At 42.7% G+C, this 16,829-nt stretch overlaps 1 protein-coding gene across 1 annotated transcript in view; it reads right to left on the reverse strand.

Moving 5' to 3' along the window:
- The window catches only part of LOC137320672 (protein shortage in chiasmata 1 ortholog), a 60,363-nt gene extending 46,008 nt beyond the window's left edge, over positions 1-14,355 (reverse strand). The window contains exons 1-5 of the mRNA XM_067982351.1: positions 14,334-14,355; positions 11,211-11,447; positions 8,553-8,867; positions 2,985-3,104; positions 1,764-1,940 (exon numbers count right to left, since the gene is read on the reverse strand). Of these exons, the coding sequence (XP_067838452.1) occupies positions 1,764-1,940; positions 2,985-3,104; positions 8,553-8,867; positions 11,211-11,447; positions 14,334-14,355 (871 nt within the window). The remainder of the gene's footprint in view (positions 1-1,763; positions 1,941-2,984; positions 3,105-8,552; positions 8,868-11,210; positions 11,448-14,333) is intronic.
- Positions 14,356-16,829: the final 2,474 nt, after the last annotated feature.

The raw sequence follows: 16,829 nt of genomic DNA on the forward strand, positions 1-16,829 counted from the left end.
GTAGTGAGCAAACGGACCAGAAAGGCAACTTCCTTATCTGACGGTGTCCAAAGTACAAGCAACATATGATGCAAAGCAATTGTGTAGTTATGCATCTCGTGGAAACCAAACTGCAAAGCTTCAAGAAATTATCATTGGTCTGAGGTCTCAGGGCACACTGTGCTTCCTGTAAGCTCCCGAAGTTAGGTGTAAGTGTTGAGGTATCAACTCGTGTGGCCCACTCCTTATCTGATGTATCTCTTCGTGTGTTCCAGATTTATCAATCCTTTCCAGAGGTGGTCTACAAGAATACCCCCAAAGTAGTGTAATGTCCTTTGACCACTCAGGTGTTTGAGCTGGGATAGGGACTGTGGAGGCCACGGCCATCAATCCCATTTGTATCCCCTTTATCAACTTCATCCTCTTCTAACAATACAATGGTGACTTCTGCCAATGAAATACAGAGCAACTGTCCTTGAAGATATGGAACACTTCTTTATGAATGTGTCTTTGGAATAGGAATTTATCGATGAAATAATTTGTAGGAAGACTGCAACATAACACGTTGAGCTAATTCCACTTTAAAAAAATCTTCCGTAATGCTGATGAAACTGGATACTAATTATTATGTCTACATTTTTAAACACCGTACGTCATCAAAGTAGCATGCATTAATTTATGTTTTTTTCCCCATTTCTTAAATATTAAAAAGAAATGACTTACCAGAATCAGAGGATTGTGACCGATTCCCAATAGGTGGAATATTTACACCATTTTGTTTTGCCCAGATTAGTTATTTCTTTGCTGTCTTATCGATACCCTTCACCATGGTGGCAATTTGTTTTGGTTTGGGCCACTTCTATCCTTGCCACCCAGGTAGAGAGAGCTGGACTGGTTCCTGGCTGGGGCAGAGATCACTTCATACAAAAGGTATGATGTGATAAAAGTTATAGTCAATGTGGTCTCCTGGACCACACTGATCGCCTAGAGGGAGAGGGATTTTCCAGATCTTTCCTCATAATTGGCCTTAGGTTTTTGATCTGTACTTTTGCCTCTCCCATAAGACTACATGGCATCTAGGGGGTAAAAAGTCTCTTCACTGTGTGGGAGAGGCTCGATTCCTACATTACAACAGTGACTACATTTCAAAAGTATTTCATTGGCTGTGGGACATCCTGAAGTCGTGTAAAGTGCTGTATAAATGCAAATCTTTATTTTTCTTTTTAGATGGATCAGCTGGTCTTTTCCTGTCTGATGTTTTCGTATGTTCATATGACGTTTTCATCTTTTTGTAGGAATCTTCTTGACTTCTTCTAATTTTCTTTTAGATGTTATTTGTTTTATAAGTATTTAATACCACGGCATTTCAAGACCCTTCAAGATTCCATTATGGTTGACATCATTGTATACCTTCCTTTTTAAGAATTCTTTAACAAGATTTTGGAGCCCATGCGCAGAACAATATTGTTACTTTAATTGAAACCAAACTTATTTGCAGTTAATAAGATGGGACGGTTGCATCATTTCAACTGACATTACCGAATTACTTATTTCTTCTTGGTAATAAATGACTGTGCTGTATGTAAGAAAATTGCATTTTTTGTGGTCATGCTACATCATTCAGGATGCGTAACTGAGAGTAATGATTTATGAAAAATAAACAATTGAAACAGTTTTCTTCGTTATTAATTTTCTACGTTTGATTTATTTTTTGTCTTGGATAAATTTTAGTTGGAGTCTCCTAGGAAATTTTTCTTGTATGGGGAAAAAGTTTTAAGACTAACCTTGTTTAACACCATCACTGACTACCTTCTCCTGATGCTTCAGGAAAAACCTAGTCTGATCAAAAACAAGTGTAGTAAACTTCCCTGTTACCGCCATATGAACATCACAGCCCTTCAAATGTTTGAGCACAGGGGTTGCTGTGGCCTCCAACAGGTAGTATGCTTGACACTCGCTGTCTGCAAGAAGGAAAAAAGAGATTTCTAGTCTACAATATTATAAATCACATTGATTATTTCAGTTTTATTGTATGGATATATCATAGAATCATTATATCACAAAAGGAGGCCTTTCGGCCCATCAAGCCTGTGCCGGCTCTTTGTAAGAGCAATCCAGTTAGTCCCATTCTTCTGCTCTTTCCCCATAGCCCTGCAAATTTTTTCTCTTCAAATATTTATCCAATTCCTTTTTGAAAGCCACGATTGAATCTGCATTCACCACCCTTTCAGGCAGCACATTCTAGATCATAACTACTCGTTGCGTAAAAAAGTTTTTCCTCACGTCACCTTTGGTTCTTTTGCCAATCACCTTAAATCTGTGTCCTCTGGTTCTCGAACCTTCTGCCATTGGGAACAGCTTCTTTTTATTTACTTTTTCTCAACCCGTCATGATTTTGAACACTTCTTTCAAACCCCTCTCAACCTTCTCTGCTCTAAGGAGAATTATTTACTATTTATCAGTTTGCAAACTGCTTTTTATTGCTTGTTCTTGCCATGTTCTTTTTTTATTGAATTCTTTACATTCAAGTACATATTTTATGAAGCCATTGTACATTTTAATTGCACGGTGCTTGCGACAGGAGCGCATTGATACATCCAAGTTTCTTGGTATGACTGTGTTTCTGCTGGGAGCAAAGCAGGGCGAGAAATTGGGACAACTTGTTTGGTCTTGGCTTCTGGGGATTAGTTAAGTTGGTTATGCTAAGAGGTTTAGATGATTTGGTTAACTTGGATGTTTGTACAAGTAGCCTCGGACTACAAGTTTTGTGACATTGCCAGCACAACCTTACATTTAGGCTGCAGTTCCGATACAGCCACAGTCCCAAGTTATACTGCCAATTGCACTGAGCTCAGTGATAAAGGAGCTCAGCACAAAAAAAAATGTGCAGAGTTCTGTTCCTTGTGTGGATATATTTAATGTTAAGAGACAGCAAGCAGAAGCACCCAATTTTTCCTAACTTGGTGACTATTTCTACATTAAAATGTCAAATAAATTTTGAATACCTGATGCTTGGACTTCTACCAAAGTACTGTTTAGATCTTGCTGGTTAGTTTCCTGCACAGACGCTATCTTTGGTGTCACTGATTCACCGTTCACTGCGATGTTGTAAACACTTTCATCAACTGAAATAGAAAACCAAGACACTTAACTGCTGACAATTCAGGAAATTAATCACAGAACCATTTTCAACAAATAAAGGGAAAGACAAATTGCAAAGAACTACAAGTAAAACATATGGTGAAATCCACACACAACTGTATTTGCAATTTTTATACAAGAATTTTTTTTTTAAATCTAGGTCTCAATGGCATGGATCAACTCATACTCTAGATCAGCCAAGAAAAAACAAAATGGGGGTGATTTTGAGGCCTCCCACTCGGCAGAAACAAGGTGGTAGCAGCCCGAAAATGGTTAGGAGCTCAGCAGATAAGTTTTAATTAATTTTTGTGGTGCTGCAAGGAGCAGGAGTGCTCCTCCGAGCTCCACAAAAACAACCTAGGTTCCTGCCACACCGGGGCCCTCTCTCTCCTGAGAACGGACCCCTCTGGCAACTACCCTCTTCCGGCTCGGAGGCCAGAGCTAGTGGGCTGCCCTAGGGCACATTTTCTGTCCTTAGCCCTATATTCAAAATAGACCGGGCCTTCCACGGGAACTATCGGGTGGCTGGTTGGTGCCGTCAGGTCGCCTTAACACCACTCAGGGGGATAATCTACCCCAATCTCTCTCAAAGACACAATCCCAAAAGCAAAACTATCTTCGGCTGCAGCCTCTAATTAAAATGAGATTTCTTTCTTGATAACTGATGAACCTTTACTGAAATTCCTTATGGAAGCATCTTGTTTGATGCCTTAATTTGTTTGTGGAAGCATACTGGTGGCAGTGGACAAATGCCAGTAGATCCACTGATTACGGGTCAGATTTGATTTGCATTGACACTGCTTTGGAGCTGGAGGTCTACAATTGCTGAAGTTGGAGACCGAGTGAGGTTGTGATGTAGCAAAATGGTGGGAAGATCACCCTATGAGCAGAAACCCCTGGCCCTCATGTCAAATATATAGTGGTGTGGATGAGGAAACAAACAGTGAAGGGCGCTGGTAATGCAGAGCTAACAGAGGGCGCAGTTAATGAAGGGTGAGCAGGTGCAAGACAGAGGTCCACCCTTCATTCTCCTTTAAAGAGCTGTATGGCATTTGATGTGCCAGATTCATGCATTCTCTTCAAGTACATGCATTATGTTCTGGCAGGGATCACATTAATGGAATAATTATTCTTGCTATTTTAGGTACACCATAGGATTATTGGTGCACCAATGGTAACAAGCATACTGTCAGTGATGCCCTACACAATGGGGAAACCATCAATATGCTACCTCTGCTGTTATTGTTGGTGGTGAAATGTATGTTGCTGGGTGTGTGGTGAAACGGAACTTCAAATATCTCCCTAATGCAACAGTGGATGACAGAGGCTGACTCCTGTAATGTAGAATACCTGTTGGCCATGACGAGGCTATGGTTACCTCATATACCACTTGTAATGCTGTATGGACGGTTGAGTAGCTATGCAGGTCTTCACAGCCTCTCTGCTGAGCCTGAGTCTCATCATGACTGCTCCTCTATGATGTCGATGCAGCTGACTCTAAGATTATAGATTAACTGTATGGAATAGTTTGGCTCTGAGAGTTGTGCATCACCACGCCCCCTGTGCTCACAGGCTATCCTAAGCTTCCTGCTCCACCTGAACTAACAGATAGATAACAATTGACACTGAACTCATGTGGGGCTGAAAACTCCTCTCTCCTATTCATTTCTATTCTTTCTGTTGTGATAGCTCAAAACCTTGTTCTTTGTTAACAGCAACATTTCACCTAGAGTTTAGAATTTAGTTTTCATTTATAAGCCATGCGATTTCTTTTGAATGGTTTTTAATAAGGTCTTAATAGTCCTCGGAAAGGAATTTTTTCTCCCACCAATTTTTGTTAACTGTTTTTTATGATTGAAGAAAAACTCAGAGCAGCCATAACAAACAGGCAAAAAGATCACTGCAGTTTTCTACTAGTTTCACTCACCTGTTTATTTACATCTACTTTTTCACTAAAATGAACAGAGAAAAATATCCTGCTGATCTTGTAATTTTAAGAAGTAACACACAGTTTAATTTGAAATTTTGTTGCCAGTCAATTGGACTACTACTTGAAAAATTTGAGCCCAAAATTTCATGGCCCTTCTGGCGCAGTGCTGCCGTAACTCTCAGCCTCCACCCTTATTTCTCCTTCAAAGAGCTTTGCAACGTTTGATGCCTCAGATTCATGCATAGTTTGCAGGTAACATGACATTTGACTGAGTCGACTGCATCATCCTCTTTCGTACCGTAGGTTTCTGGAGCAATCTTGCTTGGTTCCTCTCCTCCCTGTCCCTCCAAACCCAGCGCAAATCCAACAGTGGTTTCTACTCCTAGATCAGTCGCGTTTGCAGTTCCCCAAGGATGTACCTTTTATCCCCTCCTTTTTCTCATCTACGTGCCACCCATTGGTAATACCATCCATGGGCACCAGGTCAGCTTCCATACCTAAGCTCACGACACCAGGTCTACCTCTACACCACTTTCACATCTCTGTGCTGTCAGTCTGCCTACCTGATATTAGGTTGTGGAGGAGCCAGAATTTTCTCTAATTGAATATCAGGAAGACCAAAGCCCTTGCCAGTGACTTTAGCTCCCTTCTTGATTGTGTGCTCAGATTAAACCAGACTCTGCCCAACATCAGCGTTCTGTTCGACCCAGAGCTGAGCTTCGATTACCATATCTTATCCATAACCAAGATTGCTTACTTCCACTACAACAACATCACCCTCCTTGCTGAAACCTTAGCCATGCCATCAACACCTCTAGACTCAATATTTCCAACAGCCTTCTTGCCAGCCTCCTAACTTCCACCTTCCATCAACTTGTCTAAAACTCCACCACCCATATACTGCCCCACACAAAGTCATACTTATCCATCACCCTCAATAAACTACATCTGCTCCCCAACCCCCAAATAATTCCATGGCCCCACTCTAGCCTACCTCTGGAATCTGCGTCAATCTTGCTTCCCCTCCTGTGCCCTCTGGTTCTCTTGCCTCTTCTCCCCCTCCATTCACTCCACCATTGATGGCAGAGCCTCAATCGTCTCATCCCTAGTCTCTGGAATTCTCTTTCTAAACACCTTTGTCTCTGTACCTCCCTCTCCCCATCTTTAAAAGCCTTCTCAAAATCCATTTCCAACCAAGCTTTCAATCACCCCTAACTTTTCCACTAAGGCTCAGTGTCCAATTCCTTCTTCCTCTTTTTAAGCAACTTGGGACATTTTTCTATGTTAAAATATAAAATATAAATCAAAGTTGTTTGTCTTCCTCGATTGCTCCCTGCTGTTCAATGAAATCAACCATTCCAGCTTCCTGCATCACAGTCCATCTTTTAATTAGAGAAAACGATCACATTTCTCCCTCATCTCAAAAAGCAATCAAATGAAAACTTCAGGATATTAATACAACATTGCAATCTACATTATTTAATTCCAAATGAGTGCAGGAGAGTCTGGAACATTAGACCTGGGGACACATTGGCCAAACAAGACAAATGCTAGCTCTTTTGAGAATGTCACCCTTCAACATCCCAGGGACTGTAAAAGGTGTCAGCCTAGCTCAGTTGGTATCATTCTTGCCTCTAGGTCAGAAGCTTGTGGGTTCAAGCCCCACACCAGGACTTGAATTCACAATTCAGGCTGAGAACCGAATTGTTAGAGGGGCCTTCTTTTGCAATGAGAGGATAAACTGAGGTCCTGTGTGCTTTCCAGATACATGTAAAGATTCTACGGCCTTATTTGAAGATCAGGGAGGTTTCCTGGCCCACACTTCTCTTTCTGCCGCTACCCTCCCACCCCCAAAAAAAAGATTAACTGGCAATTCATCTCATTGTTGCTTATGAATTTCTTTAGTCAGGAAAACTGAAATAATTAATGATCCTAGAGTATGTGAGGAGGGCTGATTCTGACAAAACTGGAATAAAATGACTTTAAAATATGTTCATTATTAAAATGCAATCTTGCAATATTGAATATTTCTCTCATAATTTTGCTATAGAAAATGGTGATTATTTGCAAATTTCAGGAAGTTTTTCAACAAATTCATCACTTTACACATTTAATCCTGATAATAAAGCTTTTGTATGGAGTTGCATGTTTGAGTGATGGTGTTATACGTATTATATATTGATGGCGTAAAGGTAGATTACTCATCTTAGGTGCAGAAATGATTCTTTGATTACGTAGCCACTCCAACCAGGAAAATCAATGAAACATCTGTCATTTTAAGAGAATTTCAACCATTGGTCTGCTTAAGGGATGAGGTTAGCCAATGAGACTGCAACAGGCCCATTTCACTTAGAAAAGGGAAGGGAATCGGCCACTTTAGTTATACACATTTCCTACTCTTCTTTCCACTGGATTTATATATAATAGTTAAGGGTACTAGTCTTGTTGATGTACCAACAGGATGCTTATCACGTAAAGTATTTGTAGCATGTAACAGTTATCAAAAAATAAGGTACTAATTGTAATCCACCTCGCAGCATAGCCCTAGGCCATTCAAATGAACTGCACCTGCAAATCTAGGCAGGTTCAGGTCTGGCCAGGTGTAGCACACTTCAGGTGCACTGCACTGCAGGCAGAGGGTTGACAGGAAAGTCATCTTTATAGTTTCTTATGGTCTCTTGTAAGATTGCACAAACTTTATTCGAGAGAATCAGAAAGCGAAGACCTACAGAACAAATGACTGAACTATGAAATCATAGTACTTTCTCTCCAGTCACTGTGCAATTTGATGATTATGGCAACTAGTGCAGGAGTTATAAGCTGGGCTATAAGCAGGTTTACAATTGTTGGCCTTTGAATGACTTCCCTACACCGATGCAGAGGTACCTAGCTTCCCAGTGGAACATCCCCACAACAGCAAAGATGGTTATAATGTAGCAGTGTATCATCCTATGTAAGTTGCTGTGTTTCATCAGCTCAGCAGGCTAGAAGTCCTACAGACCCTGCTGACTGTACTAACCTGCTCCTTGCAACCCTCCATCACGCAGCTCACAACTATCATCAGAAAGACATCCTGTTCTGACAACCACCTCAATGAAAGTCTTAGGGCAGGCTTGAGTGCCACTTTGCCTAATGTGATACAACATTAAGAGGCTGACCCATGAAGCATTCATCCAAAAGTTTTACCTCAAATAGTGTTCAATGTTGTTTTCTACAAATTATAGATTAGCTTCTTTACTTGGGACTGGACTTTAATAGTTGGTGTAAGTTGTTATGATGCACTATGACTGTGACTAACCGTGGAAAATACGAGTTTACAGCAATTGTCCCAAAAGAAAGATTAAATTCAAAGTAATCATTCAGCTATGCAAAGTTATCAGGCAATAGCATTACAATACAAAGGATGATTCTATTCACTATACTTTAACTTCAGGGCTCAAAATGCAGAATTATCTAATTATTTGTTCAATTAAAATGGGAGAAAAAAATTGCACAAACTTACTGGTGATCATCTGCTTTTCACTGTCACCTTTTGTCTGACAAGGAGCTGGGACCTGGTTGGACCGTAGCATTATGAAGTTGCTAAGAGGATCGCAGTCTTCCTGGTATGTTTTTATGAAGATGTCGCAGCTATCTTCAGAATCAATGGAGCTCTTGTGGGAAATGGATGATACGTTTTGTGACTGTAAAGGTAATACTTTATATCCAGTATTTATGTCTTGGTGTGTATAGGAATATGTTGCCTCTTTATTTTCAGAGCATGTATTAATGAAAATGTTGTTGTTCCCATTAATTAACGTTGCATTATCAGAACATTCTGTAAAACAAAGTGAGAGATAATCGTTATTACTGCAGCCTTTAAATTTAACTTGTTTAACTTAATAGATATGGCATCTAAATTCATGGTTTACCTTTACCATAAGCAATGGCCAGAACTTTTTTAACAATGCATCAATGTCATGTAGCAGTGCACAAGGCCATGAAATAGGTTAGTGCCATATTAGGTACACTTACACTACAAGTTTAGTGTCAGTGCAATGTGGTTTTTGTTTCTCCACCAATACTGAACTTGAGTAGTGTAAATCTGGTGTTAAGACCCAACCTGACCCTAAATGAAATAAAGCAAGACTCCTCTTTCAGGGTCAGTCCCTAACTCCAAGATTCAGGTTGCATTTACATCATTACTGAAGTGCCCACTTTATGCTGATGTTCCAGATGTAGTACAAATGCATCATTTATGTTTCAAGTATGATTACGTCACATTTACTCAAGATTTAGAATGATTAAAATACAGTTCAAACACCTCATCTAATCAATATACATATTTCAAAGGAATTAAAAGCTCAAGACCCCTTCTGGTACTAAATATATTTTCCACTCATTAAAACATACCATTATACAATGAGGAGTTTTGATGGAGTAAGTAAGGAGAAACTATTTCCACTGGCAGGAGGGTCGGCAACCAGAGGACACAAAGTTAAGGTAATTGGCAAAAGAACCAGAGGGGAGATGAGGAGAATTTTTTTATTACGCAACGAGTTGTTATGATCTGGAATGCATTGCCTGAAAGGGTGATGAAAGCAGATCCAATAGTAACTTGCCAAAGGGAATTCAATAAATACTTGAAGGGGAAAAAATTTCAGGGCTGTGGGGAAAGAGCAGGGGAGTGGGACTAATTGGGTAGCTCTTTCAAAGAGCTGGCACAGGCACGATGGGCCAAATGGTCCCCTTCTGTGTTGTATGATTCTATCTTCTTTAATATTGCTGTTAGTGGGGTATTTGTTTCACTGACTCCTGAAGTGCGGGTCTCGCTCAGCAGCAGCTGAGGCCCTAATTATGTTTAAGGGTGCATTTATACTACAACTACGGTACACATTAAAATATACCACCATAGTTATACCAGCCATAGTCATGTATTTTAATGTGCAAATTTGCTGGATTCGCTAAATCCAGCCACTGCGAAACCCAGTAAAAAGTAGGTATTCTGCTAACTTTCACAACTACATTTTACAACAATAACTTAAATTTTTATAGCATCTCTCACATAATGAAACATCTTAAGACAGGGAGAGCAATGGCTACTAAGTAGGAGAGAAGTTGGAGAGGAGACTCAAGGCATGGTTAAAGATGCAAAAGGATATTTAAAGTTGGGGAGAGTAAGAACAAACAGAAGAGATTTAGGAAGACAACTCCAAAGTGATGTGTGTATCGTTTGAAGGCTCTATTACTAATAGTGGAGCACAGGGAAGAGGGGACACATTCTGGACCAAAGTTACAAGAGCAGAAGGCATTTGCTTGGACATAGGGCTGGAAGGCCGTGAGGGATGGAAAGACAGAACAAAGATTTTGAAATAGAAACATTGGGGGACAGGGAGCGAGTGTAGGTCGGCAGGACAGAAGTGGTGGGTGTCCGGGACTCTGTGCGGGATCGAATGCGAGCAGGAGAGTTGAAGTTTGTGTAAGGTACTGGGCTTTATGGGACATGGAGTTCCAGAGATGGGCTGGGAGTGGGTTGTGGAGTGGGTTGTGGAGCACTGTGGGAAATGTAGTTCTAGAATCCTTCACTCTAATTTTTATGGCTGTACCGCCAAAGTTGCGGTAGACGAGCGGGTGAACCTTCACAGAATTTCACCCCCCATGAGATAGATTAAAAATAAGGGGTAGTATGAGTTGAAGAATAGCAAAGTCATAGTACAGCTTAGCTTAGTTGGTAGTTTTCTTGCCTCTAAGTCAAAAGGTTGTGGGTTTAAGCCCCACTACAGACTACAGCAGATAATCAAGGCTGATTGTTCAATGTTGTAGAGGGAGTGCCACATTGTCAGAAGTCCATCTTTCAAATATGTCATTAAACCAAAGCCCAGACAAACTACTCTGTTAGAAGAGTAGAGGGTTTGACTTGGTGTCCTAAGCAACATTCCGCCCCAACCAACACCACAAAACAACTAACTGGTAATTGATTTGTTGTTTGTGAGATCTTACATTGTGCAAGGTGGCTGCTGTTTTGCTTACAAAACAGTGATTGCATTTCAAAAATAACACATTGATTGTAAAGCACTTTGTGATAATAAAATGCTATACAAATGTACGGCCTCTCTTTTTTCATCACAGAGTCAGTGTGTATATTTCCAATGCTATCAAAGAACATAATCAATGTACATACTCTCTAACTGAACCATGGTAACTGGTGAAAATTCTTCCAGCTTTGCAGTCAGCAACTCTTTTGTTTCGTCATGGCTTAGTTGCTCCACTATGTCTGCCTGAACTGCAGTTACTTTCATATATTCTTCCCATAAACTTTTTACTGGGGAGCTCAACAGCTCCTCTGGAGAGGCATTTAGCAGCTCAGTCAACTCAGAGATTGGTTTATGGTGGAAAACATGTTCCTGTATCTGAGGTTCTACAAAAAACAAAAATGAACTATTAAGTAACAGTAAGAAAATAAAAGGAACAATAAAATATTCTGTAGAAGACCTTAAGTTCTAGTTTCTGCAAAATTAGTTTTTTCCCAGAATGATTTTTGTGTTTCCACTTTAAGAATGAAAGTTCAATTTCCTTAAGTTTGCACAATGAAATTATCTTTAATGTTCCTTACACCTCCGTGAAGCACCTTGGAATGTTTTTCTACATTAAAGGTGCTATATAAATGCACATTGTTGTTCTTGCAATGATTTCGTATCTATCTCCATATATATTACATATATATTGTAAAAAATTGTTAGTGGTCTCAAATTTCTAATGATAATGCACCTCAAGACAGTACTATGAATGTAACAATATGTGACTCATTGAGTACAGTGGGGCAAAACATAACACTGCATGGCAGGCTACTATCCTCTCCCTCCCCTATCCAGGCATTAAAAAGTGGGATGTATTCTAAGAATTCGCAATAACCACACCCCCATTTGTAAACTCTTACCTCAATCTGTGCTAAACTGGCAAAAAATTAAAACCCCAGGTCCGTATAGACAATGAGCTCGATGTTACCAGGGCTGCGGGTTCGCGGCGGGGGGGGCTATTGGGCGTGTGGGTAACGCGCCCGGTGAAATCAGTCTGCCCCCCGCGCGATCGCAGCCTAACCGGATCCACTTACCTGGTCTTCCGGGTTCCCCATTGCTGATCTGCGCGTCGGGCGGACTGCGCATGCGCAGTAAGGTCTGTCAGCTGGAGGAGCTCTATTTAAAGGGGTAGTCCTCCACTGACAGATGCTGCAAGAAATAGGAAAAATTACAGCATGGAGCAGCCCTGGGGGAAGGCTGCTTCCAGTTTAATGATACCTCATTCCAGGTGTCATTAGATGGGGTGAGGAGGAGGGGGAGGACAGAGATCCTCCCCCCGGCAGGCGGGAGGAAGCGGCCTGCCTCTGCCACCAGGAAGGCCTGGCTCGAGGTGGCATAGGAGGTCACCTGCACCACCAACATATTGCCCACCTGCATACAGTGAAGGAGGCGCTGCAATGACCTAAGTAAGTCAGCCAAAGTGAGTACACTTACTCATTCCCCTACACTCCGTCTGCCACATCACCGCCCCCACCCCACATCTCCTTCTGCACTGCCAACACTACTCTGTCACATCACCCCTCATACCCACTCAAACCTCATCCTCATCTTACCTGCACTTACTCACCTCGCCAGTACTCATCCCGCCACTACCACTCAACCCAATCCTCATACAATCTCATGGCTCTATCTCATACTCACCCCCTCATGCATCTCTTTCACGGTCAGCCTCACTCAACCTGCCACTACCTGTGCTGCAGCCACAGGGCATGCATCACATATGTGCAGTAGGAAGCGTAAGGCAAACGTGTCGTGAGCATGAAGGGGATGCACAAGGGTGTTTGAGGGTTTGTCATGGTTTTTACTTATATTTAATTTCTGACCAACTCACATCACATATTATATTGGCACCACTACTGCCACGTCTTTGCGAATCTTGTCTGGTTTGTGCAATAATGCCCGTTCCTGAGGATCACAATGAAGACCCACACCTGATGCCACCCATTGTGTCACTGCAGAGCGGGTGTAGGTGTATTTGCAGGGCTCTTTTGTGCAGATGACGGAGAGACGTCGGCGATGTCCCCGGTGGCACCCTGGAAGGATGCGGAGGAGAAGTTGTTGAGGGCAGTGGTGACTTTGACAGCGATAGGTAAGAAGATGGTGCTCGGGCCAGCCGGGAGCAGCTCGGCATGAAGGAGGCTGCAGATGTCCACGACTACATGTCGAGTGACTCTGAGCCTCCGTGTGCACTGCTGCTCAGAGAGGTCCAGGAAGCTGAGCCTCGGTCTGTGGACCCTGTGGCGAGGGTAGTGCCCCCTGCGACGCATCTCTCTCTGCGGTTACCCTCCCTCCTGCTGTGCAGGTGGATGTGTCACAGCACTGTGTTGTGGAGCTCCACGTGTCAGAGGTGGACGGTGTGGCCAGCGAGGCTGGTGATGCTGTTCGCCCTCAGAGGAGGTCATGACTGCAGCTACGGCGGCCCCCATCCGGAAGATGTACATCTGATGGGGTCCGCAAGGTAGGTACATGTCTCTGGACCCCGGGGTATGTGTGCAAGTTGGTGAATTTGATTGTCAGAAGGAGGGTGGTGGAGGCCAAACTTTATCCCAAGTGATGGAGTGGCCTCCTGCAATGAGTGAGGGTCTCCCCCACCCCCCACCTGTCAAATGGACCTTTGCAGCTGCCACAGGCTGATAGCTGCAACATGTCCATTTCAACTGGGAGTGTTTCCCCTAGTATGGGAAACAGTCCCAGTTGTTTCTAAAATCCCACCCCTCCTGACATATACCCTTAATCAGGTCTGTTAATGACCTGAAATACCTAGGTAAATAGTCTCAAGTGGCACCCCGCTGGCTTTAATTGCCTGCGGGAGTCCCACATGCGGGGGCTGCGTGCGCACGTCGGCGCGTCTGTGGGGAACCCGGAAGTGGGCGGGTTGGAGCCGGGCTCCCGGCCCGCTCCAGGATTCCCCAATTTTCGGAGCCCCCCCGCCAGGAATGCACCCGATAGCGGGTGCTAAAATGGAGGCCAATCAATCAGCAACAAGGTGGGGAGCTGAAGCACGAAGAGCTGTCAACAGCGTTCCCATGTTTAAATGACCCCAGTGCAAACCATTTAAAACTGTTATTGATCTTCATGATTTTATTCAGACAGGATAATATCTCCTGATTCCACTTCCCAAAATTGTCTCGCACTCCCCGCACCTGTAGACCACCCTTACTCTGCTGACAGGAATACCTTGCCAAACCACTGAGAAAAGATTGCAGCCCCAATTCCCTCCCTCTCACTGAGAGCTCCCCCTACAGACATGTGGAAATGAAGGGAAAATCAGGAGCCGGAAAGATGCTTAATCAAGTTTAAAAGCTCAAGACATTAACAACAGAAATCAGAAAATAGACGGTCATGGTAGCAACTGCGAATCAACCACACCAGTAGCAACTGAGACCGCCAAGCTCCCTGCCCCTAAAACTGGCAGTCAGTCCCTCCCCAGAGCATTGACCCCCCCCCCCCCCCCCACCACCACCCAACCCTCTACTCGGAAGTTACTGACCTCCCTCCCCACCTGCTGAGCAGAAACTTGTATCTCTTGCCCTCTCTTCCACTCCACATGCTCCTCTTCTTACCCTCCTCCTTTCCCCATCCACTATCCCCATTCCCTCTCTACTTCCTTTTCTCCCATTCCATGCCCGCCTCCCCACAAACGTAGGTCCAGTTATCTCAATGCCTTCCAAAATTGCTTGATCTGAATACGTGATGTGGAGATGCCGGTGATGGACTGGGGTGGATAAATGTAAGGAGTCTTACAACACCAGGTTATAGTCCAACAGCTTAATTTGAAATCACAAGCTTTTGGAGGCTTCCTCCTTCGTCAGGTGAGTGTAGGATTCCATTAAAGGTACAGCATATATAGTCAGAGAACAATGCCTGGTGATTACAGATAATCTTTCCAACTGCCCGTTATCAAAGCAATCAAAGGAGTTGAATGGTGTTCAGACAGAGAAACATTACATACAAGACTACTGAATCACAAACGGTCAGAACACAAAGACAGAGAGAGAGAGAGAGAGAGAGAGAGATAAAAACAGATAACTTTTTTTCGCTGGTGGGGTTACATGTAGCGTGATGGCCTCAACCGGGATCTTGAGTTCATGTCACGCTACATGTAACCCCACCAGCGAAAAAAAGTTATCTGTTTTTAATACAACTGGTCATTCTCTCTCTTTCTCTGCCTTTCGGGTGTCTCCCTCTCTCTCTCTGTCTTTGTGTTCCGACCGAGTGTAATGTACCCAAGTTTGCTGACGCTACAAAGCCAGGTGTGAAAGTAAGCCGTGAGGAGGACGCAAAGAGTCTGCAAAGGGATATCGACAGGTTAAGTGAGTGGGCAAGAAGGTGGCAGATGGAGCATAATGTGAGGAAATGTGAGATTATTCACTTTGGTAGGAAAAATAGAAAAACAGAATATTTTTTAAATGGTGAGTATATTCAAGACTGAGATCAATAGATTTTTGGACTCTAAGAGAATCAAGGGATATGGGAATCAGGCAGGAAAGTGGAGTTGAGGGCGAAGATCAGCCATGACCTTACTGAAGGACGGAGCAGGCTCAAAGGGCCATATGGCCTACTCCTGCTCCTATTTCTTATGTTCTTAACTCTCAAAAAAATGTTTTACTTTTTAATTTTAAAAAGCTTTACTAATTGACTTTGGACTATCTTCAAATATTTTTGCAATAAGACCAGGAAAAAAATGTAACATAAGACCATAAGAGATAGGAGCAGGAGTAGGCCATTTGGCCCCTCGAGCCTGCTCCGCCATTTAATGAGATCATGGCTGATCTGATTTTTACCTCAACTCCACTTTTCCGCCCTTTCCCCATATCCTTTGACTCCCTTGCTGATCAAAATTTTGTCTAACTCGGCCTTGAATGTATTCAATGACTCAGCTTTTTGGGGTAAAGAATTCCAAAGATTCATGACCATCTGGGTGAAGAAATTATTCCTCATTTCCATCTTAAACGGGCGACCCCTTATTCTGAGACTATGCCCCCTAGTTTTAGATTTCCCCATGAAGGGTAACATCCTCTCAGCATCTACCCTATCGAGTCCCCTCAGAATCTTGTATGTTTCAATAAGATCTCCTCTCATTCTTCTAAACTCCAACCTGTTCAATCTTTCCTCATAAGACAACCCTTCCATACCCGGAATCGACCAAGTGAACCTTCTCTGAACTGCCTCCAATGCAAGTATGTCCTTCCTTAAATAAGGGCACCAGAACTGTATGCAGTACTCCAGGTGTGGTCTCACCAGCATACTGTACAGTTGTAGCATGACTTCCCTGCTTTTATACTCCATCCCCCTAGAAATAAAGGCCAATATTCCGTTTGCCTTCCGGATTACCTGTTGCACCTGTATGTTGACTTTTTGTGTTTCATGTACGAGGACACCCAGATCCCTCTGTACCGCAGCATTTTGTAGTATTTCTCCATTCAAATAATATTTTGCTTTTTTATTTTTCCTCCCAAAGTGGATGACTTCACATTTTCCCACATTATACTCCATCTGCCAAATTTTTGCCCATTTGCTTAACCTGTCAATATCCCTTTGCAGACACTTTGTGTCCTCATCACAACTTGCTTTTCCACCTATCTTTGTATCATCAGCAAATTTGGCCGCAAGACACTCCATTCCTTCATCCAAGTAATTGATATATATTGTAAATAGTTAAGGCCCCAGCACTGAGCCCTGTGGCACCCCACTAGTTACAGATTGCCATTTTGAAAATGACC

This window comes from Heptranchias perlo, chromosome 4 (assembly GCF_035084215.1).
Source record: "Heptranchias perlo isolate sHepPer1 chromosome 4, sHepPer1.hap1, whole genome shotgun sequence".
NCBI classification, from domain to species: Eukaryota; Metazoa; Chordata; class Chondrichthyes; order Hexanchiformes; family Hexanchidae; genus Heptranchias; species Heptranchias perlo.